Source organism: Trichosurus vulpecula, chromosome 9 (assembly GCF_011100635.1).
Source record: "Trichosurus vulpecula isolate mTriVul1 chromosome 9, mTriVul1.pri, whole genome shotgun sequence".
NCBI classification, from domain to species: domain Eukaryota; kingdom Metazoa; phylum Chordata; class Mammalia; order Diprotodontia; family Phalangeridae; genus Trichosurus; species Trichosurus vulpecula.
The window spans coordinates 124005815-124024715 of NC_050581.1; the positions used below are offsets into that span (position 1 = coordinate 124005815).

At 36.4% G+C, this 18901-nt stretch overlaps 1 protein-coding gene across 1 annotated transcript in view; it reads right to left on the reverse strand.

The window, feature by feature from the left end:
• Positions 1 to 18901, reverse strand: part of SFMBT1 (Scm like with four mbt domains 1) — an 83047-nt gene that overhangs the window by 17133 nt on the left and 47013 nt on the right. Inside the window, exons 13-14 of the mRNA XM_036737436.1 lie at positions 16978 to 17042; positions 7822 to 7961 (exon numbers count right to left, since the gene is read on the reverse strand). Of these exons, the coding sequence (XP_036593331.1) occupies positions 7822 to 7961; positions 16978 to 17042 (205 nt within the window). The remainder of the gene's footprint in view (positions 1 to 7821; positions 7962 to 16977; positions 17043 to 18901) is intronic.

An 18901-nucleotide genomic window follows, 5' to 3' on the forward strand; every position in this document is an offset into this window, starting at 1 on the left:
TTTTAAGAGGCAGAAAGTATAACAGGGACAATAGGAAGAAAAAAAAGAGAGATTAGACTATTGGTAATATCAGCCTGATTTATACCATTAAGGCATGTCAGCAGATTAATTCCATTCAACTGAATTAGTATCAAAACGCCTGAGAGTCAAATATTCATGATAGTGGTAATACTACATAGGACAGCAGTAGCTGCCAGGAGAGTCAAATCAAACAGCAAATGCAACCTGGCTAAAAATTTCAAAACTTGGTTGTCAGAAAACAGTGTACCACTAACTTGAAATTCCTCTAGGAGATGTAAAATTTTTTATGATGTCACCTAGGCAGATCCCATAAAGTCCCAAGAATTCTAAATTTATCTCATATTTCACTATTCCATTCTCTTATCAGAGCCCATAAAACAGCGAAAAAGTGAACTCCTGTATTAAAAACTGTTCTATATCATCCTTTCTCTATGAGTACAAATATGAAGTATGTAGCCTTCTATGTGGGAGAGACTAAGTAACTTTTGCTAAGAATTAAAAGTCAGTGGATAATGTTGAACAATGGTCTTTTTTTGGAAGTAAACTAAGTGATTGTGGAACAGATTTCACATATATCCAGCATCTATAGTGCCAAAGAAATTTCTATCTCACGAGGCATGTCATTCCATGACTAGATAGCTCTTGTTAGAAAGTTCTTAATTAAACTGGCTAAAATGTGCTTGTCTGCAGTTTCCATCAATTAATTCTGTTCTCTGAGGCGATGGAGTAAATCTAATTAGTTTTCCACACAACAGCCCTTCAAGTATCCAGTCACACTATGCAACCCTGCCCCCAGCCCACACCAATTCTCTCTTTTCAGGAAACCCTCTTCACTTCCTTCGCCAAAATCCAGGGGTGTGCTGGATTCTATAGGGGTGAGACCACTCTTAAATTCTCAGTGTGAGCTTTTACACTTCAGAAATCAGTGATCACTATTACTTATGGCTGATATACTGTTTTATTTGATTTTCTAGCCTTAAGAAAGTAATGGGGAAAATGTTAATCATGCTAAGCTTAAAAGTGTACCTACACATACTTTTTTCCCCCTAGAGAGTGTGTTTGTTAAACATTTACCAGAACACTCCTGTACTGCTCCATAAACACTGCCTGAGTTCAGTAGAAGTCACAGGGAATGTAGCTATCACCAGACTGGAGGCATGGTGACTTAGGCTGATGATAATGATGATGATGATGATGATAACAACTGGTGTTTTTATAGGATTTTAAAGGGTTGTGAAGTACTTTACCCATCCATTATCTCATTTAAGCCTCACTCCTATCCAAAACTACATATGGTTTGGTTTCATAATAAACCTGATTGCCTTCTTGTTCATATTCTATAGCTTAACATCCTTAAAAAAATAGCATCCAGATATTAATATTCCTAATGTGGTCTGAATGAATAAAAAGAATTTACAAATTTAAAAAGCATTTATTAAGTGGTTGCTATTTCCAGGCACTGAACAATATACAGTACAGCAGGACTGTTATGTCTAATAACCTGTAAACTCTCCTGGTGTTAATGTGATCCAAAATGCATTAGTTCTTTTGGTAGCTACTACATATCATACCACTGGTATAATACACTGATTCTATAATTAACTAAGATATCTAAGTCCTTTTCATGTGAACTATTTTCAAGCCAAGTTTCTTCTAAATTGTGTACTTGTAAAGTTCATTTTTGAACCTAAATTTTTTCTAGCTATATAAAATACTTTTTTTGATAATTTTATTGGTATGGCATTGAAAAAGTAAATTTAGGGAGAATTGTCATTTTTATTATATCGGTTTGGCCTAGCCATGATGACCTATCCATTCTTAAGGATTATTTTTTGCTTTACAATTAATTATGGTTGATAAAAGATGCATCTGATATTTCTGCTTTTCTGCATCTCTTTATGAGGTTCTTATGCCTTAACATATGGTCAATTTTTGTGAAGGTGTCATGCACAACTGAGAAATAGGTATACCCCTTTCAGTATTCTCCAGAGGTCTACTATAACTAACTACTGAAATATTATTCAGGTCCTTCATTTTAAAAAGTTATTTGGTTATATTTATTTAATTCTGAGAAATGGTAAACTGAGGTTCCCCCACTCTTATAATTTTACTGTTGGTAGTTTTTCCTTCAAGAATTTAGATGCTATGCTATTTGGTGAAGATATATATACTACTAATATTAATTCCTTATCTCTGGTACCTAAATTTTGGGTACATCATATTAAAATTTTTTGCACAAAAAACCCAATGCAACCAAGATTAGAATGAAAGCAGGAAACTGGGGAAAAAAATTTACAGCAAGTTTCTCTGATAAAGACCTCAATTCTCAAATATATAGAGAAGTCAAATTTATAAGAATATAAGTCATTCCCCAATTGATAAATGGTCAAAGAATATGAACAGGCAGTTTTCTGAAGAATGTATCAAAGCTATCTATAGTCATATGAAAAAATGTTCTAAATCACTACTGATAAGAGAAATGCAGAAAACACTCTGAGGTACCACCTCAAAATGACACATGTTGGAGGTGATATGGGAAAAACTGGGACACTAAAGCACTGTTGGTGGATTTGTGAACTGATCCAGCCATTCTGGAGAATAATTTGGAACTATGCCCAAAGCACTATAAAAATGTGCATACCCTTTGACCCAGCAATACCACTACTAGGTCTGTATTCCAAAGAGATTTTTTAAAAGGGGGTGAGAGTGGGAGGAGAAACTTATTTGTACAAAATATTTATAGCTGCTGTTTTCATAGTGGCAAAGAATTGGAAACTGAGTGTATGACCACAATTGGGGAGTGGCTGAACAAGTTGTGATATATGATTGTAAGGGAATATTATTGTTCTATAAGAAATGATAAGCAGGTGGATTTCAGAAAAACCTGTAAAGACTTATATGAACTGATATAAAGTGAAGGAAGTAGAACCAGGAGAACATTGTTCACAGTAACAGCAATATTGTACAAGGAGCAACTATGAATGACTGCTATTCTCAGCAATACAATGATCTAAGGCAATTTCAAAGGACTCATGATGAAAAATGCTATCCACCTACAAAGAAAGAATTGATGGAATCTGAATGTAGATCAAAGCATGCTGTTTTTTTTCACTTTCTATGTTTTTTTCCATTGGACTTTTTTCCCTCTGGGTCTGTGTCTTTTACAACATGACTAATATGGAAATATGTTTTACATGATTGAACATGCATAACCTACATCAAACTGTTTACCCTCTTAGGGAGGGAGGAGGTAGGAAACAGAATTTGGAACTCAAAAAAAATTTTTAAGTGAATGTTAAAAATTGTCTTCACATGCAATTGGGGAAAAAATAAAATATTATTTTTTTTAAAAAATTAGAAACCTAACAAATTAAAAAACAAAATAGGAATCCTGAAAATCAAAGGAGACTAACAAAATTGAAAGCAAAAGGTAAAAAGAAAAAGACTCAATTGAATTAACGTATAAAAGAAGAACATAGTGTTCTTGTAAAAAACAACATTGACAACAATAAAAAGGATAAGTCATTGGCTAACTTGATTAAAAGAAGAACAAATTACCAGCATCAAAAATAGAAAAGGTAAATTGACAACCAATGAAGAATAGAACAAGTATTAGGAGATATTTTGCCCAACTATATGACAATAAAACTAGTGATTTCAATGAAATGAATATTTACAAGAATATCAGTTGCCCAATAGCAGAATAGGAAATAGAAGACTTAAATAAGCCTATTTTAGAAAAAGAAATTGAACATATAATAAATGAACTCCCAAAGAAAAATCCACAGAACCAGATGGATTTACAAGTGAATTCTATCAAACAAAAGACAAATTGATTCCAATAATACATAAACTGTTGAAAAAATAGGGGAAGAGAGGCCCTACAAAATTCTTTTATAATACAATGATGGTGTCAATACCTAAGCCAGGAGAGCTGAAATAGAGAAAGAAAACTATAGGTTAATATTCCTAATGAATATTGATGCAAAAATTTTATATAAAATATTAACAAGCAAACTATAGTATCATGAAGATTATGAACTATGACCAGGCTGGGTTTATTTCAGGAAAAAAGAAAACTATAAACATAACTGACCATATTAGTAACAAAAAACATATTATTATATCAAGACAGAAAGATAATGCCCATTCCTGATAAAAACACTAGAAAACATAGGAATAAGTAGCAGCATTTTCCTTAAAATGGTAAGCAGTAACTGTTAAAACCAAGAGCCAACATTATCTGTGACAGGGATAAGCTAGAGGCCTTTCCAATAACATCAAAGGTAAAGCAAGGCTGTCTGTTATCGCCATTAGTAATTAATATAGTGTTATATGCTAGCTATAATAGCAAGACAAGAAAAAATTGAGGAAGTAATCACAGGCAAAAGAAAACAAGATCATCACTTTTGTGGATGCTATGATGGGTTCCTAAAAACTAAGTGAAACAATTAACAATTTCAACAGTTATAGGATATAAAATAAACTCACACAAGTCATCAGCATTTCTCTATATTACCAACAAAATCCAGCAGAAAGACACAGAAAAAGAAATTCCATTTAAAGTAACTACAGAGAATATAAAATACTTGAGAATCTACCTAACAAGACACACACAGAAACTATATGAACACAATTCCAAAACACTCTTTAGTGAGTCAGTCACATTCATTAAGTTCTTACTAAGTGCCAGGCATGGGGGATACAAAAAGAGGCAAAAGACCCAGGGTTGTTGTGGGCGGTGATAAGACAAAGGAGTAAAGAATTCAAGGGTAGCAAATAGTTGAACTGTCAGGCACAGGGTCAAGACTGTGAAGTGAGGCAAGAGATCCCACAGCAGGGAGGATGGATGGGGAGAACAGGAAAGCCTGGAAGGACAGGAAGTCATGGTGAGTTGGAAGACAAGATCTGAGGGAGGTTGTGGTATAATACCTAGAACAGTGGACTAGGAGGGAGGAAGACTTGGGTTCCAATTCTGCCTCAGACATTTACTGGTCATATGGCCCTAAGCAAGTTACATGAGCTTTCTGGGCCTTGGTTTCTTCATCTGTAAAATCAGGGGGTTTGATTCAATACGAGGTCTTCTAGATCTAAATGTAGATCCTATGTTTACAAGGTATGAAACAGGAAAGACTGAAGGACAGGTTCTTGTGTCCGAAGAAAAGGAAGTCAGAATTCTGGATCATGGAGATGGAAAGTGACAGTTATCAGATTAAGGCCATCACTGTAGGAGTATGGCAGAATTAAAAAGGAGTTCATGGGAACTGAGAAAGTCAGTGGAATGGGAGACCAGGCTGTCCTAGGGACCATCAACCTGTATGGTAACATCCTCAAGTATAAAGACAGAGGCTGTAGTGAAGAAGGTAGACTATGAGTCACATACTGAACTCCTTGAAAAAAGGGAGAGAATGATCTGGAAATCAATAGAAGACTATAACAAGAATTTGGAGTAAGAGATAGAGATGCATAGAGTACAGATCATAAGGAGAGAGCCTGCTGAATGATGGTAGCAAAGGGATTATTTGGGAGTAAGGAGCAAACCAACTCTGACTCTTGGAATACCCAGTATTAGAGAGGGTGGCCAGGGATGCAGTGCTTCTTGGAAAAGAACCAAGTTTCCATTCAATCTAGAAGATGGGGAGAACATAAAGAGATCTAGAATAACAAAGAGTTTGTTAGCACGAAACTGAGGATTACAGAGGTTATCATGGAATTAGAGGGAAGAGGATGGTAACAAGTATTATAGATGTGTAAGATGAAAGTCTTGGATAGGGAGGAAAGACTGGAGAGGGAGAGAATTTTCAACAGGTAGTAGCTCTGAAGCAAAGGGACAAGACGATAAGGAAATAGGAATTTTCCCATCATAGGCTTTATAAATCAAGGCTTTGATATTGTTCATTTATCAGTTACAATTCTAACTGCTCTACCATACTGCCCACACTTCTTTATTTTGTATACGATGTTAAGAGAGGCTTGGGCAAACGTCTTGCTTAAATAAAAATGTGCTATATAGTGGTATGCTAGAGCCAGCTCAAAACAGCTTGAGAGAAGCAACTGTTAAATTTTCAGTGTGAGAGCATTTACATCTAGGAAATAAGCAAATGCTACAAATAGAGCTTGATTTGATTTGCTGATTGTCTAGACTTAAAGCAATGGATAAAATGTTAATAATGCAGATTAAACTTAAAAGTGTGCCATACTTAGTCCCTCTCCCTCCCAGAGAGCCAGTTGTTAAACATTTATCAGCACACCACTGTCTGTATCAATAATAATTCTTGATCTATTGATTCAGTACACCTATCAGAAAAAGCCAGTGCGTTGTCATTAGCTTGACAAAATTTTTTCTTAATGCCACCAAACAATAACAGCCTCAAACTATCTGCTTAATAATCCATTCAATAAACTAGAAATCAAACTTTATGAACTAAATGTATTATAGTGTGATTATTCTCATTACAGAGAACATGGGGTTGGTTTCAAAAGTTAACATTTAAAATAGTATAATTTATGTTTAACTTGTCAGGAATGCAGATATTAAACTTTGAAAATTAATTTCACTTTATAATTACATAATGCTACAAAATAAACACCCCCAAGATAAGAAGAACTTGTCTAAGATGGTGTTTAGTGCAGCTTTTACACCAAGTCATTTAGCTAAGAAACTTGATTCCTTAACTTGTGATAATCATTTAAGATCATTTGAACTCCAATTCAGGCCAAAGCCTAAATTAATCAACCAGAAGAAGCACCTTGTCCTAACAGACATGCCTTTCTTTGTTCTCTGAGTAAATCCAGAATGCCTCTTCCTGTGTCAACAACTACAAGGCCAGATGAAGCTGACCAAGAGCATTCCTCTGTGTATGGCCATTAAGGATGAAGCGCCTTAACCCAAGACACTATTTTGAATAATGGGAATTTTCTTATCCTAGTATTTTATGGAAATATACAATGTTATGTTATGTTATTGATAGAAGAAACACAGATATCCTGGATTGTAATTTCAATTGACATTTTGTCAACTCTCTTGTCTTATTTTATTTACAACTTATTCAATTAAGAAAATTCCTTTCTCATGCTATGGTTAAATACACATGGAGATCATAAATCTGAGGGAGACAGACATCCTGAGTTGGGATTGCTCTAAAACATGTATAAAACTTCTCATCCTTTTTAATCAGTCAGTCAAAAATTAAAGCTCTGACTCCACGTGCACATTTGCTAGCTTAAGGAATAAGTAACATGAATTTATATACCACTTAGCCTGTTTGCTTTTTTTAACCAAACTTCCAGGTCAACAGTTGCTACATCCAATCCTGAACCAAAACCCACTTAACCTCAGAGACAGAGTATACAATGCACTGGAGGACTAAGCATCCAAAAACTAATAGAGCACTAGTTAGCAATGCTGAGGAAAGGAAAAATGCTGTATATATTCTATAAAACTCTTGACATAGTAGAAATCAGTGATGCTGAGCTGTAATTCCCTGATTTCCCTTCCAGGCATTAGGAGTCTGATATTTTAATTTTTGAAGGAACAGTTATACAAGCACCATTTGGAACTAACCTGTAAGAGTGATATGAAATCCCTAAGTCTGTATATGCCAAGACCTAGATCCTTAAGGGCTCTTCTGACCCTCCCCCCTTTTTTTGGTTGTTGTTTCTGGTTTGTTTGTTTTTTTTTGGGGGGGGGGGTGTAGTGTGAACAGAGGTGAGAGAGGAAGGAGAGAGAGAAAGCCAGGTTCTGCCTCCCTCTCCCAGGGCAGAGTAGTAGCCTCCCAAAGGTCTAGGGACCTTCCTTACCTCTTTAAGAACCAGAACACAGTTTCCTGGTCCTACACACTGAGGCAGTTCAGCAATTCTTCCTTTGTTGAGATAAGGCCCTGAGAAGCAACGGTGGTTGAAGTAGATCTTTGGACAGAAGTATTTTCCATTAATTGTGACTGGAAAATGAAAAAAAGTAAATATAGTTAAGCCTTCCACACCACAACTTTCCTACTGTGGTTTTGATATTCAATTAAATGGGAATTTGGGGGAAGTTTTGCTAAAGTTGCAGATAACATTGCAGAGGCCAACATAACACAGAAAAAGTTTAGAAACTCAGAAATGCATAACATATATACATAGTATTGTATAATATCAACATATTTTATCTTTTAATATCATAATAATTCAGACTTCTTTTCTGGTACAAAGGGAGGGCCAAAAAATTGTACATGGATTTTCCAGACTGTTGGGGGGTAGGGCACAAACCACACCCTTAATCCCACTCCCTCATGTGGAAGGGATACTTGTATTCAAATATGTGGTTACTTCTCATCCCAAGAAAACCCAAATAAAGCAAATTACATACACAGAACTCTCTACACATAATAATAGCCAGCATTTATAAAGCACTTTAAGGTTTGCAAAGTTCTTTACAAATATCATCTCATTTTATCCTCAAAACAACACTGGGAGACAGGTGTTATTAATATTATTGCCATTTAAAGACAAGGAAACTGAGGTAGACAGGTTAAGTGACTTGTCCAGGGTTACCCAGCTAATAAGTGTCTGAAGTTGGATATGAACTCAGCTCTTCCTGACTTCAGGCCAGACACGCTACCCACTATAATACTTAGTTTGAGCCCAAGAGAGTAGCAAGGCCATGGTAATGTTCATGGTAATGTTTTAAGGGTATTTTTATAGGCAAAGTTCATTATAAAAGTTGAGGTTCAATTAAGGGGACCATGGATCAAAAGAGGATGAAGGAAGAACAGGGAATTATTCCTACTTACGCTTCAGTACCTTTGATCTTGATTAAAATTATGGGATCACGTACTACAATATATATTTTATATAAAACACATATTCATAAGGACTCAAAACAAATATTTGCTGGGTTCAGTATGAATTTGTTCCTAATATTAGAAAGTGTCTCTACCACAAATAAAGATGGATTAGGGTTGAAGACTTATCTATAAAAATACAGGCGATTTTTAACAGTAAAAGTAGATTAGTTCTACATGAGTTAATTTCTTTAAATTAACCACTACAATTATTGGGATGTTGTTTTATGCCTTTATTCAAAAACTTACTGTTAGTTATATTATACATTCTAATCAGACTATATTTTTAAATCTCAATGAATATCTTAACTGTGACAGACAAGGCTTAGTTTTAATGGTTTATAGCTTTCTGACAAATGGATCCCATTATATTAGTCAAGTCATCACAATTAAGTCAAACATTAATGTGCCAGGAACTGTGCTAAGTGTTAATTAGTATAGGTTATCTGAATACATAAGAAATTCAAACACAGGGTGAAAACCTTCAGGAATTAGAGAATCTCAGAGACAGAACACCCCTAAGAGGCCATGGAAGCCAGTTTATAGTTGAGCAGGAATCTCCTCTCCAACAAACCAAGTACGTCATCCTATGCTTTCTGTGGTGGTTGTTCTGGTTCTTTTAGTCCACATTTAGTATCATTTCCTGAGGCAGCTCATTCTTGTGAAAGGTAGAGGTTAGGATATCAAGCCTAAGCAGGGCTCTCTGCAATGCCAATCCACTGTTCCCGGCTAAGCCTCTAGAGTTTAGAAGGCCAATTTGGCCCAGTCTCCATATGATAGCCTTTTGAATACCTGAAGACAGTTATCTTGTCTCTGACCCTTGACCGATATCCCACTTGGGCCTTTTTTTTATTAGATTTTTTATTTTTAGTTTACAATACTTAGTTTTATATATTCCTGAGTTTCAAATTATCTTCCCTTCCCTACCCTCTCTCCTTCCCCCCAAGATGGCATGTAGTCTGATACAGATTCTATATAAACCTTCGCATTAAACTTATTTACACAATAGTCAAGTTGTAAAGAATTATGAGCTCAGGAATGAATCATGAGAGAGAAGAAACAAAACCAAAAAGGAAGAGAAAAAAAAGGGAGCAAATAGTTTGCTTCAATCTGCATTCAGACTCCACAGTTCTTTCTCTGGATGTAGATCGCTCTCTCCATCATGAGTCCTTTGGAGTTCTCTTTGAGCCTTGTATTGCTGAGGAGAGCCAAGTCTGTCAAAGTTAGTCATCACAGAATGAGTATGTCTGTGGTTGTGTACAATGTTCTCCTGGTTCTGCTCCTCTCACTCAGCATCGGTTCATGTAGGTCCTTCCAGGTTATTATGAAGTCCGTATCTTCCCCATTTCTTAGAGCACAATAGTATTCCACTACATTCATATACCACAACTTGTTCAGCTATTCCCCAATTGATGGGCATCCCCTTGATTTCCAATTCTTTGCCTCCACAAAAAGAACAGCTATAAATATTTTTATACATATGGGTCCCTTTCCCACTTGTATGATCCCTTTGGGATATAGCCCTAGGAGTGGTATTGCTGGGTCAAAGAGTATATGCACATTTTTATAGACTTTTGGGCATAGTTCCGAATTTCTGGATCTGTTCACAACTCCACCAACAATGTATTAATGTTCCAATTTTCCCACATCCTCTCCAGCATTTATCATTTTCCTGTTTTGTCAGGTTAGCCAATCTGACAAGAGAGATGTGGTACCTAAGAGTTGTTTTCATTTGCATTTCTCTAATCAATAGTGATTCAGAGTATTGTTTGGTATGCCTATAGATATCTTTAATTTCTTCCTCTGAAAACCGCCTGTTCATATCCTGTGACCATTTCTCAATTGGGGAATGACTTGTATTCCTATAAATCTGGCTCAGTTCCCTGTATATATTAGATATGAGGTGTTTAACAGAGACACTGGTTATAAAGATTTTCTCCCAATTTTCTGCTTCCCTCCTAGTCTTTGTTGCATTGGCTTTATTTATACAAAAACGCTTCAGTTTAACATAATCAAAATTACCCATTTTGCATTTTGTAATGCTCTCTATCTCTTGTTGGGTCATGAATTCTTCCCTTTCCCATAGATCTGATAGGTAAACTATTCTATGCTCTCCCAATCTGCTTATAGGATCAGCCTTTATTTCTAAATCATGAACCCATTTTGGCTTTATTTTGATATATGGTATAAGATACTGGTCTATGTCCAGTTTCTGCCATACTATTTTCTAATTTTCCCAGCAGCTTTTGTGGAATAGTGAATTCTTAACCCAGAAGCTGGATTCTTTGGGTTTATCAAAGAGTAGATTGCTGTAGTCGTTGACTTCTGCATCTCATGTACCTAACCTATTACACTGATCTACCACTCTGTTTCTTAGCTAGTACAAGGTAGTTTTTAGGACTGCTGCTTTATAGTACAGTTTGATATCTGGTATGACTAGGCCACCTTCCCTAACATTCCTTTTCATTAATTCTCTCAATATTCTGGGCCTTTTGTTGTTCCAGATGAATTTTGTTATTATTATTTTATCCAGCTTTGTAAAATAATTTTTTGGTAGTTCAATTGGTAGGGCATTGAACAACTAAATTAATTTAGGTAAAATTGTCATTTTTATTATATTAGCTTGGCCTAACCACAAGCAACTGATATTTTTCCATTTATTTAGATCTGACTTTATTTGTGTGAGAAGTGTTTCATAATTACGTTCATATAGGCTCTGGGTTTGTCTTGGAAGGTAGACTCCCAAATATTTTATAGTGTCTACAGCAACTTTAAATTGAATTTCTCTATCTCTTGCTGTTGGGCTTTGTTAGTACTATATAGGAATTCAAAGGATTTATATGGATTTATTTATATCCTGCAACTTTACTAAAGCTTTTTATTATTTCAAGTAGTTTTTTAATTGATTCTCTAGGATTCTCTAAATAAATCATCATGTCAACTGCAAAAAGTGATAATTTAGTTTCTTCTTTGTCTATTCTAACTCCTTCGATTTCTTTTTCTTCTCTTAATGCTAAAGCTAACATTTCTAGTACCAAATTGAATAATAGGTGTGATAATGGACATCCTTGTTTCACCCTGGATCTTATTGGGAATGCTACTAGCTTATCCCCATTACATATGCTTGCTGATGGTTTTAATCAAATTGACCAAAAGTTTATCAATTTTATTGGTTTTTTCATAAAACCAGCTCTTAGTTTGATTTATTAGTTAAATAGTTTTCTTGATTTCAGTTTTATTAATCTCTCCTTTGATTTTCAGTATTTCTAATTTGGTATCTAATTGGAGATTTTCAATTTGTTCTTTTTCTAGCTTTTTCAGTTGCATGCCCAATTCAGTGATCTCCTTTTTCTCTATTTTAATCATGTAAGCATTTAGAGATATAAAACTTCCCCTGAGAACTGCTTTTGCTGCATCCCATAAGTTTTGGTATGTTGTCTCATTTATTGTCATTCTCTTGAATGAAGTTATTAATTGTTTCTATGATTTGTTCTTTGGCCCACTCCTTATTTAGGATTAGATTATTTAGTTTCCAGTTAATTTTTATTTTATCTTTCTATAGTACTCTTTTACAAATAATTTTTATTGCATCATGATCTGAGAAGGATGCATTGACTATTTCTCCCTTTCTGGATTGTGAGGTTTTTATGCCCTAGTACATGGTCAGTTTTTGAATATGTGCCATGTACTGCTGAGAAAGAAATATATTCCTTTTTATCTCCATTCAGTTTTCTCCAGAGATCTGTCATATCTACCTTTTCTGAAATTCTATTCACCTCCTTAACTTCTTTCTTGTTTATTTTGAGGTTAGATTTATCAAATTCAGAGAGGGGGAGGTTGAAGTCCCCCACTAGTATGGTTTTGCTGTCTATTTCTTACTGTAACTCCCTTAACTTCTCCTCTAAGAATGTGCATGCTATACCACTTGGTGCATATATGTTAAATAATGATATTGCTTCATTGTTTATGGTGCCTTTTAGCAGGATATAGTGTCCTTCCTTATCTCTTTTAATTAGATTTATCTTTGCTTTTGCTTTGTCTGAGATTAGCATTGCTACTCCTGCTTTTTTCACTTTAGCTGTAGCACAACATATTCTACTCAAGCCTTTTACTTTTACTCTGTATATATCCCCGTTTCAAATTTGTTTCTTGTAAACATATTGTAGGATTATGGTTTGTAATCCATTCTGCTATCCACCTCCGTTTTATGGGAGAGTTCATCTCATTCACATTCACAGTTATGATTACAAGCTGTATCTTTTTCTCCATCCTATCCCCCACCCCGTTTATGTTTTTATTTCTCCCTTCTCCCCTCCACTCCTCAAAAGTTTTGCTTTTGACTACCGCCTTCCTCAATTTACCCTCCCTCTTGATTCCCCTCCCTCATCTTACCCTTTTCCCCTTGCTACTTCTTCCCTCCCTTCTGACCACCACCCCCCTTTTCTTTCCCCTTTCTCCTTCTACTGCCTGTAGGACAAGTTTGATTTCTATACTTCTTAGAGTATCTTATACTCTTCTTGAACCAAATCCAATGAGAGTAAAGCTCATATACTACTCTTCTCCCTCCCTTCTTTCCCTCTACTATGTTCTTGTGCCTCTTCGTGTGATGTAATGTACCCTTTCTACTACCTCCTTACCTCTTCTCCCAGAACCGTCCCTTTACATCTCTTATGTTTTTTTTATCATTTTATCAGTTATTTTATACTGACATCCACAGTCTATGTGTATCCCTTTCAATTGTCATAATAACTGTAATATTCTCAAGATTGACATATAGATAATATACATGAAACATATATAAAACAATATAATCCCATATAAGAAATTAAACAATTTGCCCTTATTGATTAACAAGGTTTGTGGAGGTTTTTTTCCCCCTGTTTACGTTTTTATGCCTCTCCTGAGTTTTGTATTTGAAGATCAAATCTTCCATTGAGCTCTGGCCTTTTCATCAGGAAGATCTGGAATTCCCTTATTTCGCTGAATGTCCATCTCCTTGCCTGAAAAATTATGCTCAATTTTGCTACATAGTTAATCCTTGGTTGCAGTCCAAGCTCCTTTGCCTTTCAGAATATCATATTCTAATTTCTCCTGTCATTTAATGTAGAAGCTGAAAGATCCTGCATGATCCTGACTGTAGTTCCATGATATTTGAATTGTTTCTTTCTAGCTGCTTGCAGTATTTTTTCCTTGACCTGATAGTTCTGGAATTTGGCTATATTTCTTGGAGTTTTCAATTTAGTATCTCTTTCAGGGGGTGATCCATGGATTCTTTCGATGACTATTTTCCCCCTCTGGTTCTAGGAGCTCTGGGCAGTTATCTTTGATAATTTCTTGGACGATACTGTCCAGGCCCTTTTTTCATAGTGGCTTTCCGCTAGACCAATAATTCTGAAATTGTCTCTCCTGGATCTATTTTACAGGTCGGTTGTTTTCCCAGCTATTTCACATTTTCTTCTATCTTTTCATTCTGTTTTTACTTCTTGATGCCTCATAGAGTCAATAGCTACCTTTTTCTCAATTCTAATTTTTAATGAATTGCTGTCTTCATTTTGCTTTTGAGTCTCCTTTTCCAAATGGTTGATTTTACCTTTCAGGGTGTCATTTTCTCTAATTAGATTCTGAATCTCCTTAGCCATTTTGCCAATTTTATTTTTTAAAAATCTGTTCTCATCAGTGATTTTTTTTCCATTTTTTCTTTTACCTCCCTAATTTGGTTTTTAAAATCCTCCTTTAGCTCTTCCAGGAATGCTTTTTGGGTTTGAGACCAGTTCACATTTCCTTTTGAGGTATCAGATGTGAGTATAGTGTCAATGTTGTCTTCTTCCAAATTGGTATTTTGATCTTCCCTGTCTCCATAAAAAGAATCAATGGTCCTAGGTTTTTTCGTGTTCTTCTTCATGTTGGTTAGCTTTTTCCTGGCTTTAAAGTGGATTTCTGCTTTTGGGGCTAAGGGAGCTCTGTCCCAGGTTTCTTGTTCTGGGAACTGTGAACGTAGTTACTGGCTTTGTGTGCTATGGCCTCCTATTTCCTGAGGTGTGGGGGAGGGGTTGTCTAGCTGACAGAAGTCTCCTCTTCCCCGGGGCTGCTCTCCAGCACAGTTGGTCCCAGCCATGGTCTGTGCTGATATCTGCCACTTCCCCTGGCTGTGCAAAGGCACATCTGGGTTCCTAGTGTTGACCCTTGCTGGCTCTACCCTTCTGGGACTCAGGAACTCCTGCTGTTTGACTACTGAAGCCCCACTTCTGGCTCCTCTATTCCAGGGTTTTCCCCAAGGTATTCTCTGGGTCAGGGAGGGAGGGATGAGAGCCATTTACCTGGCCATTATGACTCCTGGAAGTTCAAGAAGGCCAGTTTCAAACCTTTGGGCTCCAAGCCTCAGGAGCACACATCTTGCAGCCGCAGGCTCTGCGCAACTGACTCTGTCTCTTCGACAGACTCCCGTCCTGTGCTGGGAGGCCTGGGGATCTCCGGCGGTTTCATGCACCCAGCTTTCTCCCAGCCTGGATCACGGTCAGGTTTCCGCAGCTGCTTCTGCTTTGGTGTTGTCTGGTGCAGCACCGGTGCCAGGTACTCTCCCAGCCTACGGCTCTGTCCTGTCGACCTTGCAGACTCTCCTGGCTTAGAAATTTGGCCCACTCAGTCTACTAGTGGCTTCTAACTCTCTCAAATCTCCTCAGATTCACTTTTTTAGAGGTTATCTGACAGAACTTGTGAGAGAGCTCTGGTAAGAAGCTGTTTTTACATGGCCATCTTGGCTCCACCCCTGGGGTCTTCCTTTCTCTTCTTGAGGCCTAACATCCCCAATGCTTCAAATATTCTTATAGCAAGATTCAAGACCCTTCCCGATTCCAGGAACCTTTCCCTCTAGCTTGTCAATGTACTTCCTACAATGTGTTGCCTGGAATTGAACACAGCAATCTACATATGTTCTGACCAGGGCAGAGTATACAATAGGATTATCAGCTTCCTCATTCTGGACACTTTATATAACTTAGAATCAAATTCATGTTTTTGGTTCCCATGTTGCACTGCTGATTTCTATTAGTCACTGCTGTTACCTTTTCATATTGACACTACTGTCTCACATGCCCTCCCATCACAACTTATGAAGCTGATTTGATCATTGGTATTCTAAACACATTGATCCCCACTAAATGTCATCTTATTAGACTGAATTCAATGTTTCAGTTTGTCAGAATCTTCTGGATCTTGACTTTTATCTGGTGTGTTAGCTGTCCTTCCAGCTTTGTGTCATCTGCAAATCTGGCAAGCTTTTATTCCACAGAAGATTCTGGGGTATTCCATCAGAGACACCGATCCAAGTTATTATCAACCAACTACTGACTACTCTTTCCCATCAGTTCTCTAGAGCTAGGTATTCTCTGGGCAGCACAGCTTTCTATATATCCACTTTATTGCGTTGCATGAATCTACTGAAGCAACACCCTTGAATCCTATTATTTGGAAAATATCAAAGTTTAATAACTTCATCCAACAAATCATACAAATTAAATTTCACCAATGAGAATATGAAGTTTTATTCTAAGCAGATTTCATTCACTTAGCACCTAGCACAAAACTTTTCCTTCCTATTGATAATGGCAACTATTGCTGCTAAAAAAAAATAAAGCCACTATAACAACATCACCAAGTATCAGATAATTTAAAAGTAAATTCATTTTTATAAAAAAAATCAACAGAAACTCTTGATTAAGGAAACATGAGTGCACAAATCAATTAATATTATTTTAGCCTCAAAAAAAAAAACTTCATCATGTTTTTCAAATTCACTCTAGTTAAGAGTATTGCCTTACCTTTTAAAAGGTCAAGTATGATGACATGATATGAAGAGTATCAGTTAATACCTTTGTGCTGAACCCAAATCAGCCTAACAGTTATACTCTTATGGCCAATAACAAACCACAAAATCTGTATCCTCGGTCCTATACCAAGGATATGGGGTAAGGCATTATCTAAGTGAAAATATAAACTAAACTAGGGATGATCATGAGGAGAGCTGAAGTACATTTGTGGTTTGACGCCTTTAAGAAATCAATGAAACTAATTCCCATTTTCTACAAAGACCTGGTCTAGGGATTGGAAAAACAAAGGTTGCCCAAGGTCTTACCTGAGTCTGGAGGATTTGGCTCCTGGTTCTTCAGATTTTCATGGACCATCCTTGAAGGTATGATTCTGAGGTAAGAAAACAAAGAAAAACCAGCTTTCTATGGTTGTTGTTTTCTGGTCCTTTTAGAGTGAATGAAGAGTCTTCAAGATAAGGAACGATCTGTAACTCCATGCAGTTAAAATTAATAAGAGAATTAAGGTACTGGATGGCTACATCTATAAAAGTCAAAAATGCCTGTGAATGATTTTTTTTTAAATGCATGGTTACAAAAATAGAAGAATAGGGCCTGGCAGGTTGATGAACAATCTGAATAAAGTCTTGTGATTGGTATGCATTTTTAAAGTAATTTTCATTTTCAATGAAGGAGTAATATATGTTATCAGACTTTTTGGCTTTTAAAAAACAAAGAAAATCTGAAGAAGCAAACCATAAGGAGCATCCTTTTTTTTTTTTTTTGCAATGGCTACATTGCTTAGAGATGTTTAAATTTAGAAAAAATTAATAAAGATAATACTGCTATGATTTCCACAGTAATTACTGTGCCCATGGCAAGCCTGAATAACTTCTCTTTTCTGAACATGTTCTCACTATAGATTTGGTTTAATCTTGATAACCAAATCAAGAAGATCAATGTTCTCATTACTATTCAATTTATCTATAGAGTAATGTGCCATAATCATAGTGATAATGAAAGCTAGAATTTATCTAGTGCTTTAATATTTGCAATATGCTTCACCAATATCATCTCATTTTATCCTCACAACAACCCTGGGAGGTAGATTTTTATTATCTTTGTTTTATAGGTGAAGAAACTGAGGCAGAAGGTTAAGTAACCTACCCAACCTGGAATTAAGAATACCCAAGTGTAAATCTGGCCTCAGACACTTCCTAGCTGTGTGACCCTGGGCAGGTCACTTAACATCTGTTTGCCTCAGGTTCCTCAATTGTAAAATGGAGGTAATAACATCACCCACCTCCCATGGTGGTTGTTAGGATAAAATGCGATCATATTTGGAAAGCACTAGTACAGTGCTTAGTGCACAGTAAGCACTACATAAATGTTAGGTTCCAAAACCTAACACCTTGTCCAATCACCTATAACCTTGCCAAACCCCAGCCTTGAATTACTCCCACCATCTGCCTCCATTGTTCCTATTTATGTGCCTCTGAACAGAGCTAGAAAAAAATCATGAAACTGTGTTGCCTGGGTTGATTAAAAATTTGTTACATAATCTTAGCTGGGCCCTCACTGCAGCAAGGCAATCCTTGTGAATTCCCTAGTGGATTCACTATCCCATTCACCACAGCAACTGCACCAAACCTTTTAATCCCTCCTTGACTCTTCCACAGCACCTTCTCCCCTTGCCCCTTCACCTAAGGGCCTGACAAAATACTTGACCAAAACATTGAGGGTATTTGCTGAGAGATTACACCCAGTATTACCCCCACTCTCTCTTTAATCTTCAGTCTCTTCCTGTCTACTGGCTCCCTCCTTGATGTATACAAACCCATCCTTTAAAAAAAAAAACAACTTACTTGATCCAACTATCTCTGATAGCAACTGTCCTATATCTCTCCTCTGCTTCTTACTAAAACTCTGCAAAACAATCTACACTCTATCTCCACTTCCCCTCCTCACTTGATTCTAAACCCTCTGCATTCTAGCTTACAACCTCATCATTCAACTGAAACTCCCCTCTCCAAAGTTATCTCTCAATTGCCCAATCCAACAGCTTTTTCTCAGTATTCATCTTTCTTAAACTCAGTAGAACCTGAAACTGTTTATGTACATCTTCTACTAGATATGTACTCCTCTCAATTTTGGTGACACTGCTCTTTCTTGGTTCTCTCCCATCTGAACATTCCTTCTTAGTTTCCTCTGTTGGATCTTTACCCATTTTACACCCACTAATAGTTGGTGTCC